Genomic DNA, 16,600 nt, shown 5'->3' on the forward strand with positions numbered 1-16,600 from the left:
TGGGGAACTCTGCCAAACAGTAAGGTCAACTTTGTGGGCAGTAAAGGCTGGCAAGGGGACTCTGGAGAGAAGAAAGGGGAGGAGTTACACTGAGCAGTGAGAGATCTGTTGGAGGCCTGGCTCCTCCGGCCCCCTGCAGCCTGCCCTCCCAGGCAGGGTCTCAGGCCCAGCTCCACAGCCTGGCTGCTCCCCTCTTAAGGAACAAGGAAGCTGTGATGGAAATCTATATGTTTCTTCCTAGATTGTTCTGATTTTTATATCTCCAATTATCTACAGGACCATGTCTTATCAAAGGCTTTTTCTAATTCATAATAAAATGAATAATACTAAAGATACCTTTTGTCATTGCTATGAGGAATATCACCAACTTTGACCCCAGGCTGGCTATTTTAAATCTCTGAACTTTATCTTGTGCAGGCATTCTTCCTGCGTGGGAAAATATTGGATTTCCTGAATCACTTCTTGAAAGAGTCATTCCCCTTTGGGGCATTGGGCCATGGTTTAGATTCACAGCCACACCCTGCAGAAGGGACAGGAGGGGTGAGCAGGCCAACGGCTGATAGAGGGCTTTTATTCTAGAATGCATTGGACTCTTGCTTTGCTTCCTTCATTTTAGGGGTTGGGGGCAGGGAGAAGGATGCTACTCCCTGCTTCAGCTCCGAGGATCTTTCAGATGCACCTCGGAGGAGCCAACCTAGAAGCCTGCCCACCTTCAGATGCCTGCAGTTTTGTTTTCTTGTTTGTTTTGTTTTTTTGTTTTTTTGAGATGGAATCTTGCTGTGTCACCCAGGCTGGAGTGCTGTGGTGCGATCTTGGCTCACTGCAGTCTCTGCCTCCCAGATTTAAGCGATTCTCCTGCCTCAGCTTCCTGAGTAGCTGGTATTACAGGCTCTTGCCACCACACCTGGCTGATTTTTGTATTTTTAGTAGAGATGGGGTTTTACCATTTTGGCGACACTGATTTTGAACTCCTGACTTCAGGTGATCTGCCCGCTTCAGCCTCTCAAAGTGCTGGGATTACAGAAGTGAGCCACTATGCTTGGCCAGATGCCTGCATGTCTGATGACACTGGGAAGCAGCCAGGAGTCACCCTTCTGAGTTCACTTCTTTATCCTTATTGGCCTCTTAAGCCCCAAGCCTCACCTCCCAGGTGAGGAGAACTGCCAGCCAGGACCAAGAATGAGTTGTGTGAATGGAGACAGTGCAATGGAGAAGTGGAGATGGGCATACACCCAGAGCCAGCACCACTCTCAGGCCATCTGCCATCTGTTGGAGACACACCAGGCATTTTGGAAGACTTAGTCAAGTAAAGGTGGCATCGGGACTCATCAGTGTAGTGGGAGGAGAGGAAGGGTTTGGTATATTTTTTGGTTTGACAGCCTAGTCCACTGACAAGTACATATTTCTTGAAGTCTTTCTTTTTCCCATTGAAAAACTGGGGACAGAATGATTTGTCTGCTAGGTTTAGCACCAGGAAATAGATTGGTTTATGATTCAAGATTGCTGACTGAACGCGTTTGTCTCCCCTCCTCTCTGACACCTTCGTTATAATGAAACTAATGAAGAAAAAGGAGAAAAATCAATGACAAAAAACTGAAGAAGGAGGGGAGACTATGACTGGATGAAAGATTTCAATAATTTCAGCAGGGTGGACAGTGGTTGGGAAGTGTTGATTGATGAAATAGAATGGAGGAAGACAGGTGGTCAACTGCGTGCACGCAGCCTGCAGTAGCGGGGAGCCCGCGGGCTTGGCTCAGCCGGGAGAGGCAACAGATTTAGAATTGCCGAACGTGGCAGAAGGAGAAGTGGGATTAAGGGATTAAGATAGAACAGCCCTTTACCCCACGGAAAACACAAGAAACCTTCTCTCCTAGAATAAACAGAACTATCAGACAGTGTGAAGGTTTGTGCCCGGGAGGCACAAACTGGCTCCCAGTTTGCTTCCCACAAAGTGATCTGATAATAAAAATACTGGTAGAACTATTAAAAGTTGGGAGGAGTAGGGAGAAGAGGGCATTGCAAGTATAAGTGTGCTAAATCCTCTTCTGTAGTGACAGGCACCATAAAATGGTAAGTCAAGAAACTGCAGAGCAAGTGTATTATTTTGAGATGTGTGGATGTCATCAACAGAAAACTAAAAGCAGAGGGGGTTATTCCCAACCTGCAGTACTGGTGGTGGGCTGGCTTGAGTGTAGAGCTGGGCTTTGTCATTCTAAGCCCTTCCACACTACTTGATATTTTAAACATATGCACATGTTACACTGATTCAAAAAAATAAAATAAAATGTGGAAAGAAATGTAAATTGATTTTAATTCCATAGGTGGGTTCCAGTTAACTGTGGAATGGGAGGACTGGATGCCTGTCCAGTGTTGCTCAAATCCAGGGGGGTTTCAGTGTGGTTGTGCAGTTATGCTTCTTCTCAAGAAAGGGAAGTCTCAGAGGGGTGTTACCACTGGAGGGTCTTGACTATGAGTCGTCCAGGTCCTTGGCATTTTGAACAAAGACTTGAACAAAATGCAGAAACAAAGTACCAAAGGAATGAAACGCAGGAATGAACCAGTGAAAACAAGAATTTATTAAAGCAAGAAAGAACTCCGCAGGGTGGGAGTGGGCCCTAGCAAGCAGCTCAAAGGCCCAGTTATAAAGTTTTCTGGGCTCTAAGTAACCGTTTGAGGTTCTTCCCTTTATCTGGATGAAGGATTTGGCCTGTGGCTAATTAAAGGCTGAGGTGAATTGGTGCCGTATGCAGATAAAGGGAAGGTCCCTGCAGGGCCCGCCGGCCAATCTAAGGCACTCTCCTTTTCCATCTGAGAAGTGGTGGAAGGGGGAGGGTTGCAAGGAGAGTAGCCTTTCATCCTTTGTTATTCAGAGTGGGGAGATGGGGTTTTCCTTTCTGCTTTAACTTTAGGAAGTTTGTGTTAATTGGCATTAGATTCCCTGCCCCTAGACCTTGATGTTTTCTCTTTTAGGAAGTTAGCACAAACTGGCCTTAAGTTCCTTGTCTCCAGACTCTGTTCTCCTGTCTCAGGTGTTCCCACCTGTCTGGTATGCAGTCAGCTTGGCCTAGAGAACAGAGGAGCAGAATGTCCCCTGAGGCCAAATTGACTTTCAGAGGTTGGGAGGGACTGAAGCCAGCAGCACCTGGATGTCCCCTCCCTCTTTCAGAGAACTGCAGCATGGTCCTCAGCACCCTGAACTCTCCCTCCCTGCATCCTGTTGTCGACGAAAAGAGTCGAACTCTGGCTCCGAATACATCTCTTCAAATATTTTACAAATATGAGTGACCATGGCCTGTGACACAGCCCTCAGTAAGTCCTGAGAACGTGTGCCAAGGTGGTCGGGGTGCAGCTTGGTTTTATACATTTTAGGGAGACATGAGACTTCGATCAAATACATTCAAGAAATACATTGGTTTGGTCCAGAAAGGCGGCACAACTTGCAGTGGGGGCTTCCAGCCTATAGTTTAGATTCAAAAATTTTCTGATTGACAATTGGTTGGGTTTGTCTAAAGACCTGGGATCAATAGAAAGGAAAGTCTGGGTAAAGTTAAAATAAAGGATTATGGAGACCCAAGTTCTTATTTGCAGGGGAAGCCTTCAAGTAGCAGGCTTCAGAGGGAATAGGTTGTAAAATGTTTCTTATCAGGCTTACAGACTGTGTCAATGTTAACGCTGGAGAGATATAATGAGGCATGTCACCTCATTATACTCTCGCTTCCCGTCATGGCCTGAAACAGTCTCTCAGGTTAAATTTTAAGAGTGCCCTGACCAGGAGGAAGTCCATTCAGATGCTTGGGGCAGTGAGGGGGAATACTTAGAATTTTCTTTTTGGTTTACACTTGGTGAGGGTGAGAATAGGTTCTTCTGTGCTGTTGTTTTCTTCTCCCTTTTCCTCCCTCCTTTCTTCCTTCCTTTAGAAGAACTGTTTCATTCAGATTGCCCTGTCAGAGTCCTGTTTGGGAAAGCAGATAGCTGCCATTTAGGGACAGAAGCAGTTGTTTCAAACTGGGAGGTCACCAGCTGTGTGTCTCAGTCCAGTCACATCTCCTGCCCTGAATGGTTTTCCTCCAACTCCTGAACTCTCTCAGTACACTGAATTACCTCAGAGAAGTCGCATCCTAGTGGATATCGATGAAAAGAGTCAAACTCTGTAAGATATTTGAAGAGATTTATTCCGAGCCAAATATGAGTGACCACAGCCCGTGACACAGCACTCAGGAGGGCCTGAGAACATGTTCCCAAGGTGGTCAGGGTGCAGCTTGGTTTTGTACATTTTAGGGAGACAGGAGACTTCAATCAAATACATTTAAGAAATACATTGGTTTAGTCCAGAAAGGCGAGACGACTCGAAGTGGGGTCGGGGGAAGACTTCCAGTTTATAGGTAGATTTAAAATTTTCTGATTGACATTGGTTGAGTTTATCTAAAGACCTGCGAACAATAGACAGGAAATGTCTGGGTTGCCGTAAGAGGTTGTGGAGACCAGAGTTTTATCAGACAGATGAAGCCTCCAGGTAGCCGGCCGGCTTCAGAGAGAACAGATTCTACATGTTTGTTATCAGACTTCAGGTCTGTGTTGATGTTAATGCCAGAGAGGTATAATGAGGTCTGTCTGACCCCCACTTCCTGTCGAGACCTGAGCCGGTCTTTCAGGTTAAATTTTAAGAGTACTCTGGCTGAGGAGGAAGTCCATTCACAATGGGGATGGGTGGGGGTGGCGGCGGGCGGGGGGCGGGGGGGCTTTGAATTTTATTTTTGGTTTACATGGACATAAGACATCAGTTGAATTTTCTAGTCTTCCTTCCCCGGGGTTTGTGTGGAAAACATCAGAGCAGGTTGACAGCACAGTCAGTCATTAAATAGGTAATAACCCTATGGGGATCACATTTCAGACCTTCTGCTGGTGTTCCTATAACCACGGTTAGATGCCACTGTGACCTAACAATGGTTAGATCGTAGTTCCGATGTTTAGTTTGGAAAAGAGAGGCATGAACATGTAGATCAAAAAAAAAGCCAAGTCTAGACTATCCTTTGATGCTTTCTCCTTCATCCTGAGCTGTGGGGGCCTCCCTCCTTGTCCTGTGGCTTATCTGCCATGGTCATCTCACTTATGTCACTGAAGCGTGGCTTGGGCCAAGTCCCCCACACCCCCAAATTTACCTTGCATCTCAGTAGCTTTTTAGTCTTTCTTAGCTCTTTGACGCAGGTGGTAAAAAGTTCTCTCTTTATTAAAGATCATCGTGGCCGCTCCAGTTTCCCCGCTTCCTTCCTCTTTATGTTTGTTAGGATTGGAGAATGAATGAGGCCGTCGTGAGCATGGCCTTGACAGTTAGAAGCCTGAGTGCCTCCTGCCTCCCTCCCTCCCTGCCCTGCAAGAATGTTTGTCGTCCTCCGTGGGGTTTCTCTGCCAGCTTCCTTCTATAAGATGTGTCTCAAGTGATGTGTTTACCTTAACACACACGCACAGCCCTTGTCAACCTAGATGTTTAGATTAGCACACACACACAAACCTAGATATTTGCCCGGGTTTTGAACCTGTCAAAATAGGCCTCTTGAATAAACAAAGGTATTCCAATGACATTGCCAATGCTCATGATTAAAAAAAAACAAAAAACAAAAAACTGTTTGTGGAATTCCCTTCAAAGCCCCAGAACATTATTTTGAATACCTCATGGTTGCAAATCTTTTTTCAAATGAATTTCTTTTTTAGCCAACTTTATTGAGGTATCTAGTTTACATATAATAAAATGCACACACTTTAAATATTTGTTGAGTTTTGACAAATGTATAAACCTGTATAAATAAATACCACCACAAAATTAAAAAGTAGAGTATTTCCACCACGGTAGAAAGTCCCTTCATACATGGCTGCAAATCTTATTTTAGTTTGGCTTTAGCCAAATAAGTAAGTAGGGCAGCTGAACTGACAAATGCTGTTTTGTGCCTTGTAAGTTGTGTGGCTTGTAGATTGATCAGAAGCAGCACCAAAGGGGCAAATGTATAAATGATTGAAGATAGACCATTGGAACAAGCCCGCAGCCTCCCAGAATGGCTACTGTGGTGGATGTATATTCTGGAGCTTGGACTTCTCAGTTAGAGTACTTTACAGACATATTGTTCATTTGACAAAGATTGAGCCCCAATTTTGAGCTGGGCATCATTTCATGCACTGTGGATTTGTTCTAAAAAACACACATTGTATTTCCACCATGAAGTCTATATTCTGGTGGGAGGAAATGTCAATAAATGGGAAATCAAATGCATGACGTAATTTGGGGAAGCAATACATGCCGAGAAAAGAAAAAAAGTCGAGTGAGGAGATAGAAAATGATGGTATATACCATTTTAAAGAAGATGATGCAGCCCACGTAATTCATCTTCATTTTCTTTTCCTTTTGTGAAGAAATTGCAAGACTCAAATTCTACCAAAGGTGTTTTATAAAAGGCACATGTTATCTTTCCATAAAGTATATTCTGGAGAGTGCTAGCATCTATTATAAAGTGGTGGTGATGTGTGTGTGGATGGGGAGTTACATAGTTAAAGGAGCATGGGAAAGTTGGCTTAAACGACTAAGTCTTTACTACAGAACTCAGAACCTTTAATATGCGAATGTGATTGCACATGTTCGTGAGGGAGGATTGTAGTATGTTACGTTTTCCAATTCGTTTTCTCCAGGGAGTTGTTTTGGCCTAAAGCATCTAAAGCAAGTGATGTTCTGGTAACACATTGTGGCAAATTCTATTCTAGGGTTCTCAGACTACAGGAGAACTGAAAGCAACCGGGAAGTTAAATTACTCGGAGGGCAAGAGGAGGGAGTGGAGGTAGCCTCAAGTTACTGAATATCCTTCCAGGATGTGGAGCACTCGCCAGGCAGGGTGTGGGCCGGGCAGGTGGCAGGGGCCTGCAACATTCTGTGGTGCAAGCCTCACAACTCAGGTGTTATCATAGTTTGCATTTGCTAATGGGAAAACCTGCTGCTCAAGGAGACCCAGTTGGTAGCCAAAGGTCACACCATGGCTTACAAAGTCAAGACCTGAACCTAGGCCTGTTTGACTCCAAAACTCAAATCATCAAAAACTATAACACTATATTGCCTAAATAATGGGGAAGGGTGGGTTGCAACCCAACTAGCAACCTTTTCCTACTCCCATGAATGCATCTCCAAGTACTCTTGAACTCATGTCCTCCTCAAGGGATGGGCTTGTGTTTTATCTGCACGGTGTCGAGTGCTGCTTGCTCTGTCACATGCTGGCCATATAGGAGGTACTTGGTAAGTTTGAGCAGCCGAGGTCATGGTCCCATCACATAAGCTTAGTATGTGTGGCCAGATGGCTGCGACCCTGAGTGGCCCTGACAGAACCATCCATCGACTTCCTTCCCTTTTCCCTGCCTTTTCTCCCTGCCCTTTTCTACCTTGCAGCCGTCAATCTGATCCCTCTCCATATCCACTGGAACAAAGGGGTCCAGATATATACAAACACCTCTGCCAGGACCCCCATGAGGCACCCAGACCTGACAGGGCTTGCAAGGGCCAATAGCTAGTGACGAGATTGGCTCTGTGAGGGGGTGGGGGATGTGGAAAGGAGCCAGCTCTGGCTGGAGTCTTTCACCCAGTAGCTAGGGGGAGAAAGTGGGGGAATTTCTGTACTTAGAGGCCTGTCTTTCAGGAAAAGATCTGAGACAAATTTCCTCTCCCACCATCCCCATCTTCCTCTCATGAGACAACTGGGGAAGTTGGTGATGATTAGTCACTCCTGTTAATTCATTACTAATTTGGATGGAGGGAGACTGGTTTTTTCTAAGCCTCATGCTCAGAAACTCAAGTGCTACATAACTGAACTCACAGTCCTTGATCTCCTTATGCGCTCCTCCTTCTGGATCCCCCGTTTCCATGCATGCATGCCTTTGACCTCTTCCTGGCCCTCAGGCTGGAAACAGCCCCGTCTCTTCTTTCACGTTGAACCAGTGACAGCCGTGTCAAGCCAGCCTTTGCAAGAGCCTCTAATTTGGTGCCTCTCCAGACCCACTACCCCAGCCAGCCCTCGTCTCTCCCAAAGTTGTTATGACAGCCCTCATTCCTCTGCTAGATGCTACTCTTGCCACCAGCCATGTGCCAAGCCTTCAGATGCCTCTGAACAGGACTCAGCATAGGGTGCTGGGATTTTTAGAAGCAACCTTGAACTAGACACACAACTGATCCCCATGCTGGGCCCCACACTGCTCCTGAAGGTCAGGGGAAGTTATCCAGACAAAGAAGGGGAAGGTTGTGAGCAAAGGCACTGACACAGTGCCTTCAGGGAACTCTGACAGTGTGACCTTGATGTGTTTGAAGGACAAGGTGGCAGCAGGTGCTGCAGCTGTCTAATGCTGCATACCAGAACAATCCAAAACTTGGTGCTTAAAACAATGGCCACATTAGGTTGCTGACAAATCTGACAAATCTTCAATCTGCACAGGGCTCATTGGGGATAGCTCATTTCTGCTTCGCTTGGCATCGAGTGCTGGGACTGGAATCATCTGAAAGCTGGCTCAGTAACATGTCTGGTGGTTGATGCTGGCTGAGGACCAAAATCTGAACCGAGTTATCAGTGGAACATTAACATGTGGCCTTGCCATGAGCAAGGAAGACTGGGCTTCCTTACAATGTAATGTCGGGGTACTAAGGGTCCCAAGGGAGAAAGAGCCAGCCAGATTCTTTGTCCACTTTTAGGATCCAGCCTCGGAAGTCGCATAGCATCACTTCTCTTCATTAGAAGCAAGGAGCTAAGATTGGCCCATATTCAGAGGGAGAGAACACAGAACCCACCCCTTGATGGAGTGTCATTGGAAGAGGTGTATGTGGATGGGAGAGATTGGTGTGGCCATCTTTGCAAAATATGATCAGTCTCAGCAGAAAATATGGAGGCAGGCTGGGTCCAGGACTGTAGCATCTTGGCTATCACCCCTCACAAACCAACACAGCTGTTTGGCTAACAGCAGTGTTGGTTTTTACCTTATAGAAAGTGGGATGCCAGTGAGAGAGGCCAATTCAGGTGTGACCTGCTCATGTTTGTGCTTGAGAAAGCTCCCCCTGGGGTGGTGTGGTGGAAGATTTGAGAGGAGCAAGCAGGGGACCTGTGAGAGGCTGTTGCAGTGATCTGAGGAGGGATGGTGAGGGCCTGAGCCAAGGCTTACACCTGTAGAAGAGGCAGGGTTCCAATGTGGGAGACACCAAGAAGAGACCACGGGGCTCAGGGATGGGGCAAACACCAGAGGGTGAGGAGGAGGGACATCAAGAAGGATTATTGGTTTCTGGCTTGGGAAACTGAGTGAAGGTGATGGGGAATGAAGGAAAAAGGGGAGCCATTTATGGGGGAAGATGATGAGTCCTATTTGGGAAGTGATTAGTTTGAGGGGCCTAGGAGTGTCCAGGTGGATACATCCAGCAGACAGTGGAGTGGACCTGCTTGCAAAACTCTGGGGAAAGTTCTGGGTACAGAACTGAGATTGGAGGCCATCATCCTATGGCCAATGGGATTGCCTATGAGCAGGTGCAGAATGGATAGTGTCCAGAGAAGGGATCTACAGGCAGGCTTTGTGGGCATTAGTCTTTAGGGAGTGGTTAGAGGAGGAGGATCTGGCAAGGCATCTGAAGTCAGATCGTCTCTTTCCTAGGTCTGGCCTGGACCAGGGAACAATCTGGGTTCGAGTGAGCTTTGGTGCCCTGTTTCCGTGGAAAATGACAGAACGTTGACAAATCCCATCCCCATCACTGTCACGGTCTTGTGCTGCTTTCTTATAACCTATAACCTATAATGTGGCTCTTGTCTTTCCTTCAACCTTATGGTGGCAATTCCTATGGATTAGGGAATTTCTATGATTGTTTTTCTTTTTTTTGAGACGGAGTCTCGCTCTGTCACCCAGGATGGAATGCAGTGGCACAATCTCAGCTCACTGCAACCTCCACCTCCCAGGTTCAAGTGATTCTCCTGCCTCAGCCTCTTGAGTAGCTGGGATTACAGGCATGTGCCACCACGCCTCGTTAATTTTTGTATTTTTAGTAGAGACGGGGTTTCACCACGTTGGTCAGGCTGGTCTCGAACTCCTGACCTCATGATCCACCCGCTTCGACCTCCCAAAGTGCTGGGATTACAGGCATGAGCCACCATGCCCGGCCTTGGTTTTCTTTTTCTAATCTTTCACATCTTACCCTTTACACGGATGGTCAGAGCCAGAAAGAGTCTTCTAGTCCAGTGACTGGAAACCACATTGCCCCCCAGACTCTGCTGGTAGAAGTTTTCCAAATAACGCATTTGAGGCTTCACGCCTGCTGACTTCGATTCAGTAGGTCTGAGCTTGGGCCTAGCCTCTATATTGCAAAGTCACTCCCACCACTCCATCCATGTGATTTTGAATCAAAGCTGAGTTATGAACCATTAACTTAGCCCAATTACCTTGCAGTTGGGAAAACCCAGGGCACAGAAGGGGGAAAAGCACACACAAACCCAGATTGTTCCCTGGTCCAGGCCAGACCTAGGAAAGAGGCAATTTGACCTCAGATGCCTCGCCAGATCTTCCTCCTCTGACCATTCCCTAAAGACGAATGCCCCCCAAACTCTATCTCTAGGCAGAGACACGACCCTTTCTGGCTAAGCTTGCTCTGTTGAATGAGAGGCAGGTCCAGATCTGGTCCATGCCAAGCATCAGGTGACTAGCATCTAAGCCCCAAAATGCCTACTGCATACAGGGCACAGGTTGGGCACTTGGGTTACCCCTTGCTGGACTTCAGTTTCCCCATTTGTGAAAAGAGAGTGGGATGACATTATTACAAAATATTAAGAAGAATATCAGAATACGAAAGAAAGCCCAGTGGAGCCTCTCTGGCATGGCAGGGGTGGAATGCCACCATGCCCCCAGACACGCAGGCTTCCTTCTACCACCTGGGAGGAGTGGGGTGGCCACACAGGTTCAGATGGCAGTCAGGAGAGGTGTCTGGTTTTGTGGGTGTAAAGACCTCTCCAGACCTGGAGGCTGCGAGCATGGACACGTGGACAGGCAGTGAGTTCTGGGCTCTGTCTGACATCCCAAGCTGGCCTCGCAAAGGTTCTGCCCTGGCAGGAAGGAAACCCCACAGCCTGGAGCAAGGGCACCTATAGAGGAAGGCTCAGCTTTGGAAGGAAATGGAAATGAAGGTGGAGCCCTGGTTGCTCTCCTGTGATGCCAGCCGGTGATTCATGGAAAGAGCTTTGGAAGACTGAAACGGCACAGCACTCACCCTTCCCTGGAGGAAAACCTGACCCAGAGGGGCACCTTCCAGGAGATGCTTCAGAATAGGACTCCTGGCTCAGAGCCTGTTCAGTGCCAGCGCAACAACTGAGAATCTGGGGGAGCCCAGAGCTCAGCCTGGAGCCAACTAGGGACATCATGAAACTCTTCTCCTACCCTCCCTGATGTGTTATCTGTTCCCATCTACCATGGAACTCACATTTACTCAGTACCCCAGGACCAGGTATGAGGCCAGGTGAGATACAGAGATAACGGGCCTTGGCCCCTTCCCTGGGGCCTTGATCATCCATTGAGCAGGCAGCAAGCACAGTCAGTCACAGACATTCCTGATGAGAGGCCAAGATAGTCTTGATAAGAGATGAGGATGTGGATGGGTACATTCATTCAAACCAGGTGCTTTGGGGATTGCATCATGGTGCCTTACTGGAGGCATTAGAGGTGGGCCTCAGAGGACAGGTGTTGGGAATGGAAGACAGGTCAAGAGAGGTGGATCCATGTGACCTGGGCTTGTTCATATCCCAAGAGTGGTCTGAATTGGATGCGGAGTGGCCTTCAGCCCTCACAGGGCACAGGAGGAGGGCAGACGTGCAGCCTGTGGAGCACTGTGGTGCTGTTGGGGAATAATCCAAGATGCTCAGCTGAGCAGTTAGGCCCTTCCCTTGGGGGTGAGTCCCCAACCGTGTCATATCTTCAACACCCTGTGGTTTCACTGGGCCACATATCACAACAGTGATAAGAATGCAGTAATAACAGGAATGGCCAGCACTTTGGGAGTGCTTCCTGCAGGGTGCAACACAAGGTTGCAATGATGACGTTTCATCCTGGAGACGCTGGGAAGTAACTGCTCCTAGATAACAGGTGAGGAAACAGAGGTCAGCCTGCTGGGGCCCCTAACAGATGGCTGGGAGGGCGCCAGGGCTTGTCGTCCAGAAACCTCACAGGCCCGTCACTCTTCCCCCAGGTGTTTGTGCTCTGCCAAGGCCTCCTGCAGCTCTGCCAACTCCTGTATAGCGCCTACTTCAAGAGCAGCCTCACCACCATTGAGAAGCGCTTTGGGCTCTCCAGTTCTTCATCAGGTCTCATTTCCAGCCTGAATGAGGTGAGCAGGAGGTTTTGGTCCATCAGACTCCACTTGTGCACCACCCTGACCACAAGATCCAGGAGAAGCAGAGGAACAGGGGGCTGAGATGTGCACATAGGTGCAATGCCTCTTTCTGCTGGGTAACAGCAAATGAAACAGCAAAGATCCAGTGGGCACAGTGAGAGGAGCTAGATTTCCTGAGGCCTGACTTGTGCCAGGTACTGAGCTGAAAGCCTCCCATGCCTGACCTGGGGGCCTCTTCATGGCAGCCTTGCCAGCAGGTACTATGTTCATGCCCGCTTCACAGATAACGATACTGAGGCTCAGGAGTACAAGTGGCTTGCTCCAGGTATGCAGGGCTGTCTGCCTTCAAACTCTGTGCTTCTAATTGAGTTCTGTGCAATCTGCCAACCTGTGGGGCTCCTGCCCCATACATAGTCTAGGGAGGATAAGCCCCAGGCATGCAGGTGGGTCAGCAGCCTTGGGCCCAGCCATCTCCTGTCTTATGAGGGCCACAAGAGCCAGAGCTCTTAATGTCCTTGACTCCCTGAAGAGATCAGAGCTCTATGGCCTCCTAGCATTTCCCGCCATCCCTCAGTGACTGCATATCAAAGTTAGAGGAAGACAAGGTGGGCCGAGAAGCCAGAGGAGGTGGGAGGTCAGAGGGCAGGGCCTGCCAGGAGTCACTGGAAGCTGGGGAGAGAGAGTGAGTGGAGGCAGCAGAACGCCTTCATCCTGTCTCCATAGTCTGGAGACAGGACTCCTGGGCTGGCTTCCATCTTCTCCCCAGGGCCACTTTTCCTGGATGGAGGCAGGCAGTGGTCCCTTCCCCAGAGCTGGGTTGCTCCTCTGGAGCATCATGAGGGCTTCCCTTGACTTAGTGAAATTCAAGCCAGTGCAGTCACTTAGAGCTTGGGCCCCTGTCCTGTGGCAGCTTTGGCCAAAACAGAACTGTAAAAGAAGGTAGATATCTCCTCTCCCCAGCCTTCTCCTGCTGGAACAAGGCTTTCTCTTTCACCCCTCCCCCTTCCTTGATGGTCCACATAGCAGTGACCTCAGGATCACTTTCCTGTGCCAGTCCCTTCTACGATCCTAGGAGGGAGGCGCTCTTCACAGTCACGTTTCTCAGACAAGGAAACCGGCATCAGAAAGCCTGAGTACTCCATCCAGGTCAGCCCCCTGTCATGTGCATGGTGCAGCCAGTGTCTGAGCCCAGGGCTGTCTGAGGGCTGCATGCTAAGGCCTCCTCTGTGAATTCCTAACTGTCTTCTCTACCGTTTCTCCAGTCTCTTGCTCACAAGCACTGCTCCAGCCAGTCTCAACCTCCACACACATTGCTGGAATCTTCATTGGTGCCCCTCGCTTCATGGGCCCCCCTCCATGGGCTCTTTCCCCGCATATATGACATGCATGCATATATACCCGCACAGCCCTGCAGCCTGTCTAAGTCATCCCTGCTGGCCTGAGACCTCCTCCTCTGAGCTTCCAGGCCTATGTGTGTGCCTTCCCTGCTTTCTGTGCCAGGTGTGTGCCTGTGTCTCTGTCTGTCTGCTTGTATTGCTATCCTGAGCTTCCTGGTGATGCCTGGTGACTGGGTCTGCCTGACTGTGTGGTTGCCTCCACCTCCAGGACAGCACCCTCGTGTCCCTGCCCTGCATTCACACAGAATGACCCTCATCGATGTTGACCTGTGACTTTGGTAATGCCCCTGGCACATGTTGTCCTCACTCATGATGGATATCAGGGAAAACAAATCTCTGACATTTGCGTCACCACAGTCTTGTTCCATGGCCCTGGCAGGCATCACTAATTACCCACCCCATCCCTTTCCTGCTGAGTTCATGCACAGCCTCAGAATCCTTCTCAACACAATATTCTAGGCCCTGCTACTAGTCAAAGTCAGAGCTGGCATGTGAGGTGAATCTTCTCTTTCACCTCAGCCCAGGTGGTAGCCACATCTGTGATCTCCCATGGTTAAATTTTCATTCATGTTGACCCTATGCTTGGAACAAAAATGTGGGCCCAGAAACAATTGGATTCCACAATGGGCTGGGAGTAGCTAGCTAGGACTTGTAGCAGGATCTGCTTAAGGCAGGAGGTTGATTAGGCAATGAAAGAGCTTAATATTTTCCCAGGGATAGAGTTCAATCAGAAATAAAAATAATTCACCCATTAAAATCTTTCTCAGTCTCAGATGAACTTTTCAAGAATCTGAATTCAGCTCATGCCTGTGGGCATGATTTGAAGAAAATATCATCAGATAGTTCACTCCTTTGACCTTATAACCTTCTGTGTGTGTGTATCTGTGTCTGTGTATGTCTGAGTATTTGTGTGCAACTCTGTATGTGTCTTTATGTGTACAGTATATGCCTGAAGCCTTGGGGGGAAGTGAGAAGAGAGCCCGGCCTGGTGCAAGGGGAAGGTGAGGCTGCCTGGGTCATGGAGTGTGCAGTGAACCTCCAGGAAGCATAAACCTGCATGCAGTCTGCAGCTTCCAGTCTCAGAGAGCCTTCTGGGGGCCCAGTAGGTGAGGTGAAGCCTTTGACAGGGTGGGCGTAAAAGGCCAGCAGCAGCAGGAGGAACTTAGTTAAGAAGAGAAGACATGGAGCAACTTGGCTTGAAGCAGCAGCTTCTCTTGTCCACTACGAAAGGCCAGGGCTGAGCCCTAGAGGCTCCCTGCCCTTCGCACCACCCACTAGTGGTCCCTGCGGCCCTTTGGTTTGAGATGTTGAAGGGCAGGGGCATGTCACAATGGGCATTGTAACAGCTTTCAAAGAGGCTCACAGCAAGTCCATGGTAGTGTTTTAGGGGCAGCTCCAGGGCTGAGGAGACTGAGGTCTTGAGGCCCTCTTCTCAGCCAGAACAGCTGCATTTGGGGAGTTGTTTTATATTAGGGAAAAACGGTTTTTCAAAGGGACTCTGTGGCTGAAGAAAAGTTTGAGAACAAGGTCTTAAGCCAGCATTAGCTGTAACACCTGTGGAGTTTCAGCTTCCCACAGAGAAACAAGTGCCGGCCCCTAGAGAGTGCGGAAGAGCTTCTCCTCTGTCCCTCCTCCCTGAGATCCCCTTTGGCGCCCTCCACTGGCCCTCACCCAGGCCTTTTAAAGTCAGCCACAGTCAGCATAGCTGATATGATCTGACATTTACAATCATTTTATGAAAAGCAATAGGGAAACAAGAAGGAAATAAATGAAATCTAGGAAGCATAAGAATAAAGCTCTCTTTCCAGGTGCGGGTTTCAGGATGTCCTAGATCCACCTTTGGCAGGGGCTGCCCCTCACACACCTTCACATCCCCTTTCTCTGTAGATCATAAACCATCTCACTCTTGGCCATGCCGGAGGGGTCTCCTGGGCAACTATGTCCTCCTCTTGAAAAAGTCTACCATTTACTCATTCATTCATTTGTTCAACAATATTTAACGAGCACCAAGTATATGTTAGGCACTGTTCTAGGTGCTGGGGAAACAGGAATGAACAGACAAAAATCTCTGCTCATGTATCATTCTAAGGATAAATATAACATTTATGGAAATAAAACATACTGTAGATCAGGTTATGATGAGTGCAATGAAGAGAGGGAGTTATGGATGGGAAAAGGTATACGGGGCCTCAGTGGTGGGGATGTAGGTGTATTTTAAATGAAGAGGTCAGAGAAAGGCCTTCATGAGATGATTCAATCTGAGCAGAAGCCTGAATCTGGTTAAGAGCGGAGTCCTGAGGACCTAAAGTCAGAAGGAGCAGCGAGAACCAAAGGGGGATGGGGGAATGCCTTTGTCCTTTGGTGTGGTCAAAGAACAGCTGGGGCTAGTATGGCTGGATGGAGGGAGGGAGAGGAGCAGAAGAGCGCAGACCTGAGAGGTGGCCAGGGGGCAGGCTGTGTAGGGCTCGGGAGGCTCTGGGACAGCCTTTGCCTTTTTCCACTGGAGAGTTTGAGCTGAGGGAACATGGTCTGATAGTTCAGCAGGACCTTTCTGGCTGCTGGGTGGAGAATGAACAGTAGCAGGACATGGGTGAAGGCAGGGTCCCATTAGGAGGCTACCACAGTAATTCAGACAGGATTGGAGGTTGAGGAGTCACTGGCTCCCAGGCGGCTATGGAAGGTCCTGCCAAGGGGATTTGCTGATGGATTAGATATGAGTGTGAGAGAAGTCAAGATGATGTTCGAGTGTTTTGTGTGAGCCACTGGGAGGATGGAGGTGCCATTTACTGAGACAAGGAGGACCAGGACAGGGGACTGGGGTTTTTGGAGGGAA

The 16,600-nt window shown here is 48.5% G+C and overlaps 1 protein-coding gene across 1 annotated transcript in view; it reads left to right on the plus strand.

Annotated features, from left to right (window-relative positions):
- SLCO2A1 (solute carrier organic anion transporter family member 2A1) overlaps window positions 1-16,600 on the plus strand; it is a 98,283-nt gene that overhangs the window by 38,632 nt on the left and 43,051 nt on the right. The window contains exon 2 of the mRNA XM_032143729.2: window positions 12,227-12,364. Coding sequence (XP_031999620.1) covers window positions 12,227-12,364 — 138 coding nt within the window. The remainder of the gene's footprint in view (window positions 1-12,226; window positions 12,365-16,600) is intronic.

The sequence above is a fragment of the Hylobates moloch genome, unplaced genomic scaffold (genome assembly GCF_009828535.3).
Source record: "Hylobates moloch isolate HMO894 unplaced genomic scaffold, HMol_V3 SCAFFOLD_22, whole genome shotgun sequence".
Classification (NCBI taxonomy): Eukaryota; Metazoa; Chordata; class Mammalia; order Primates; family Hylobatidae; genus Hylobates; species Hylobates moloch.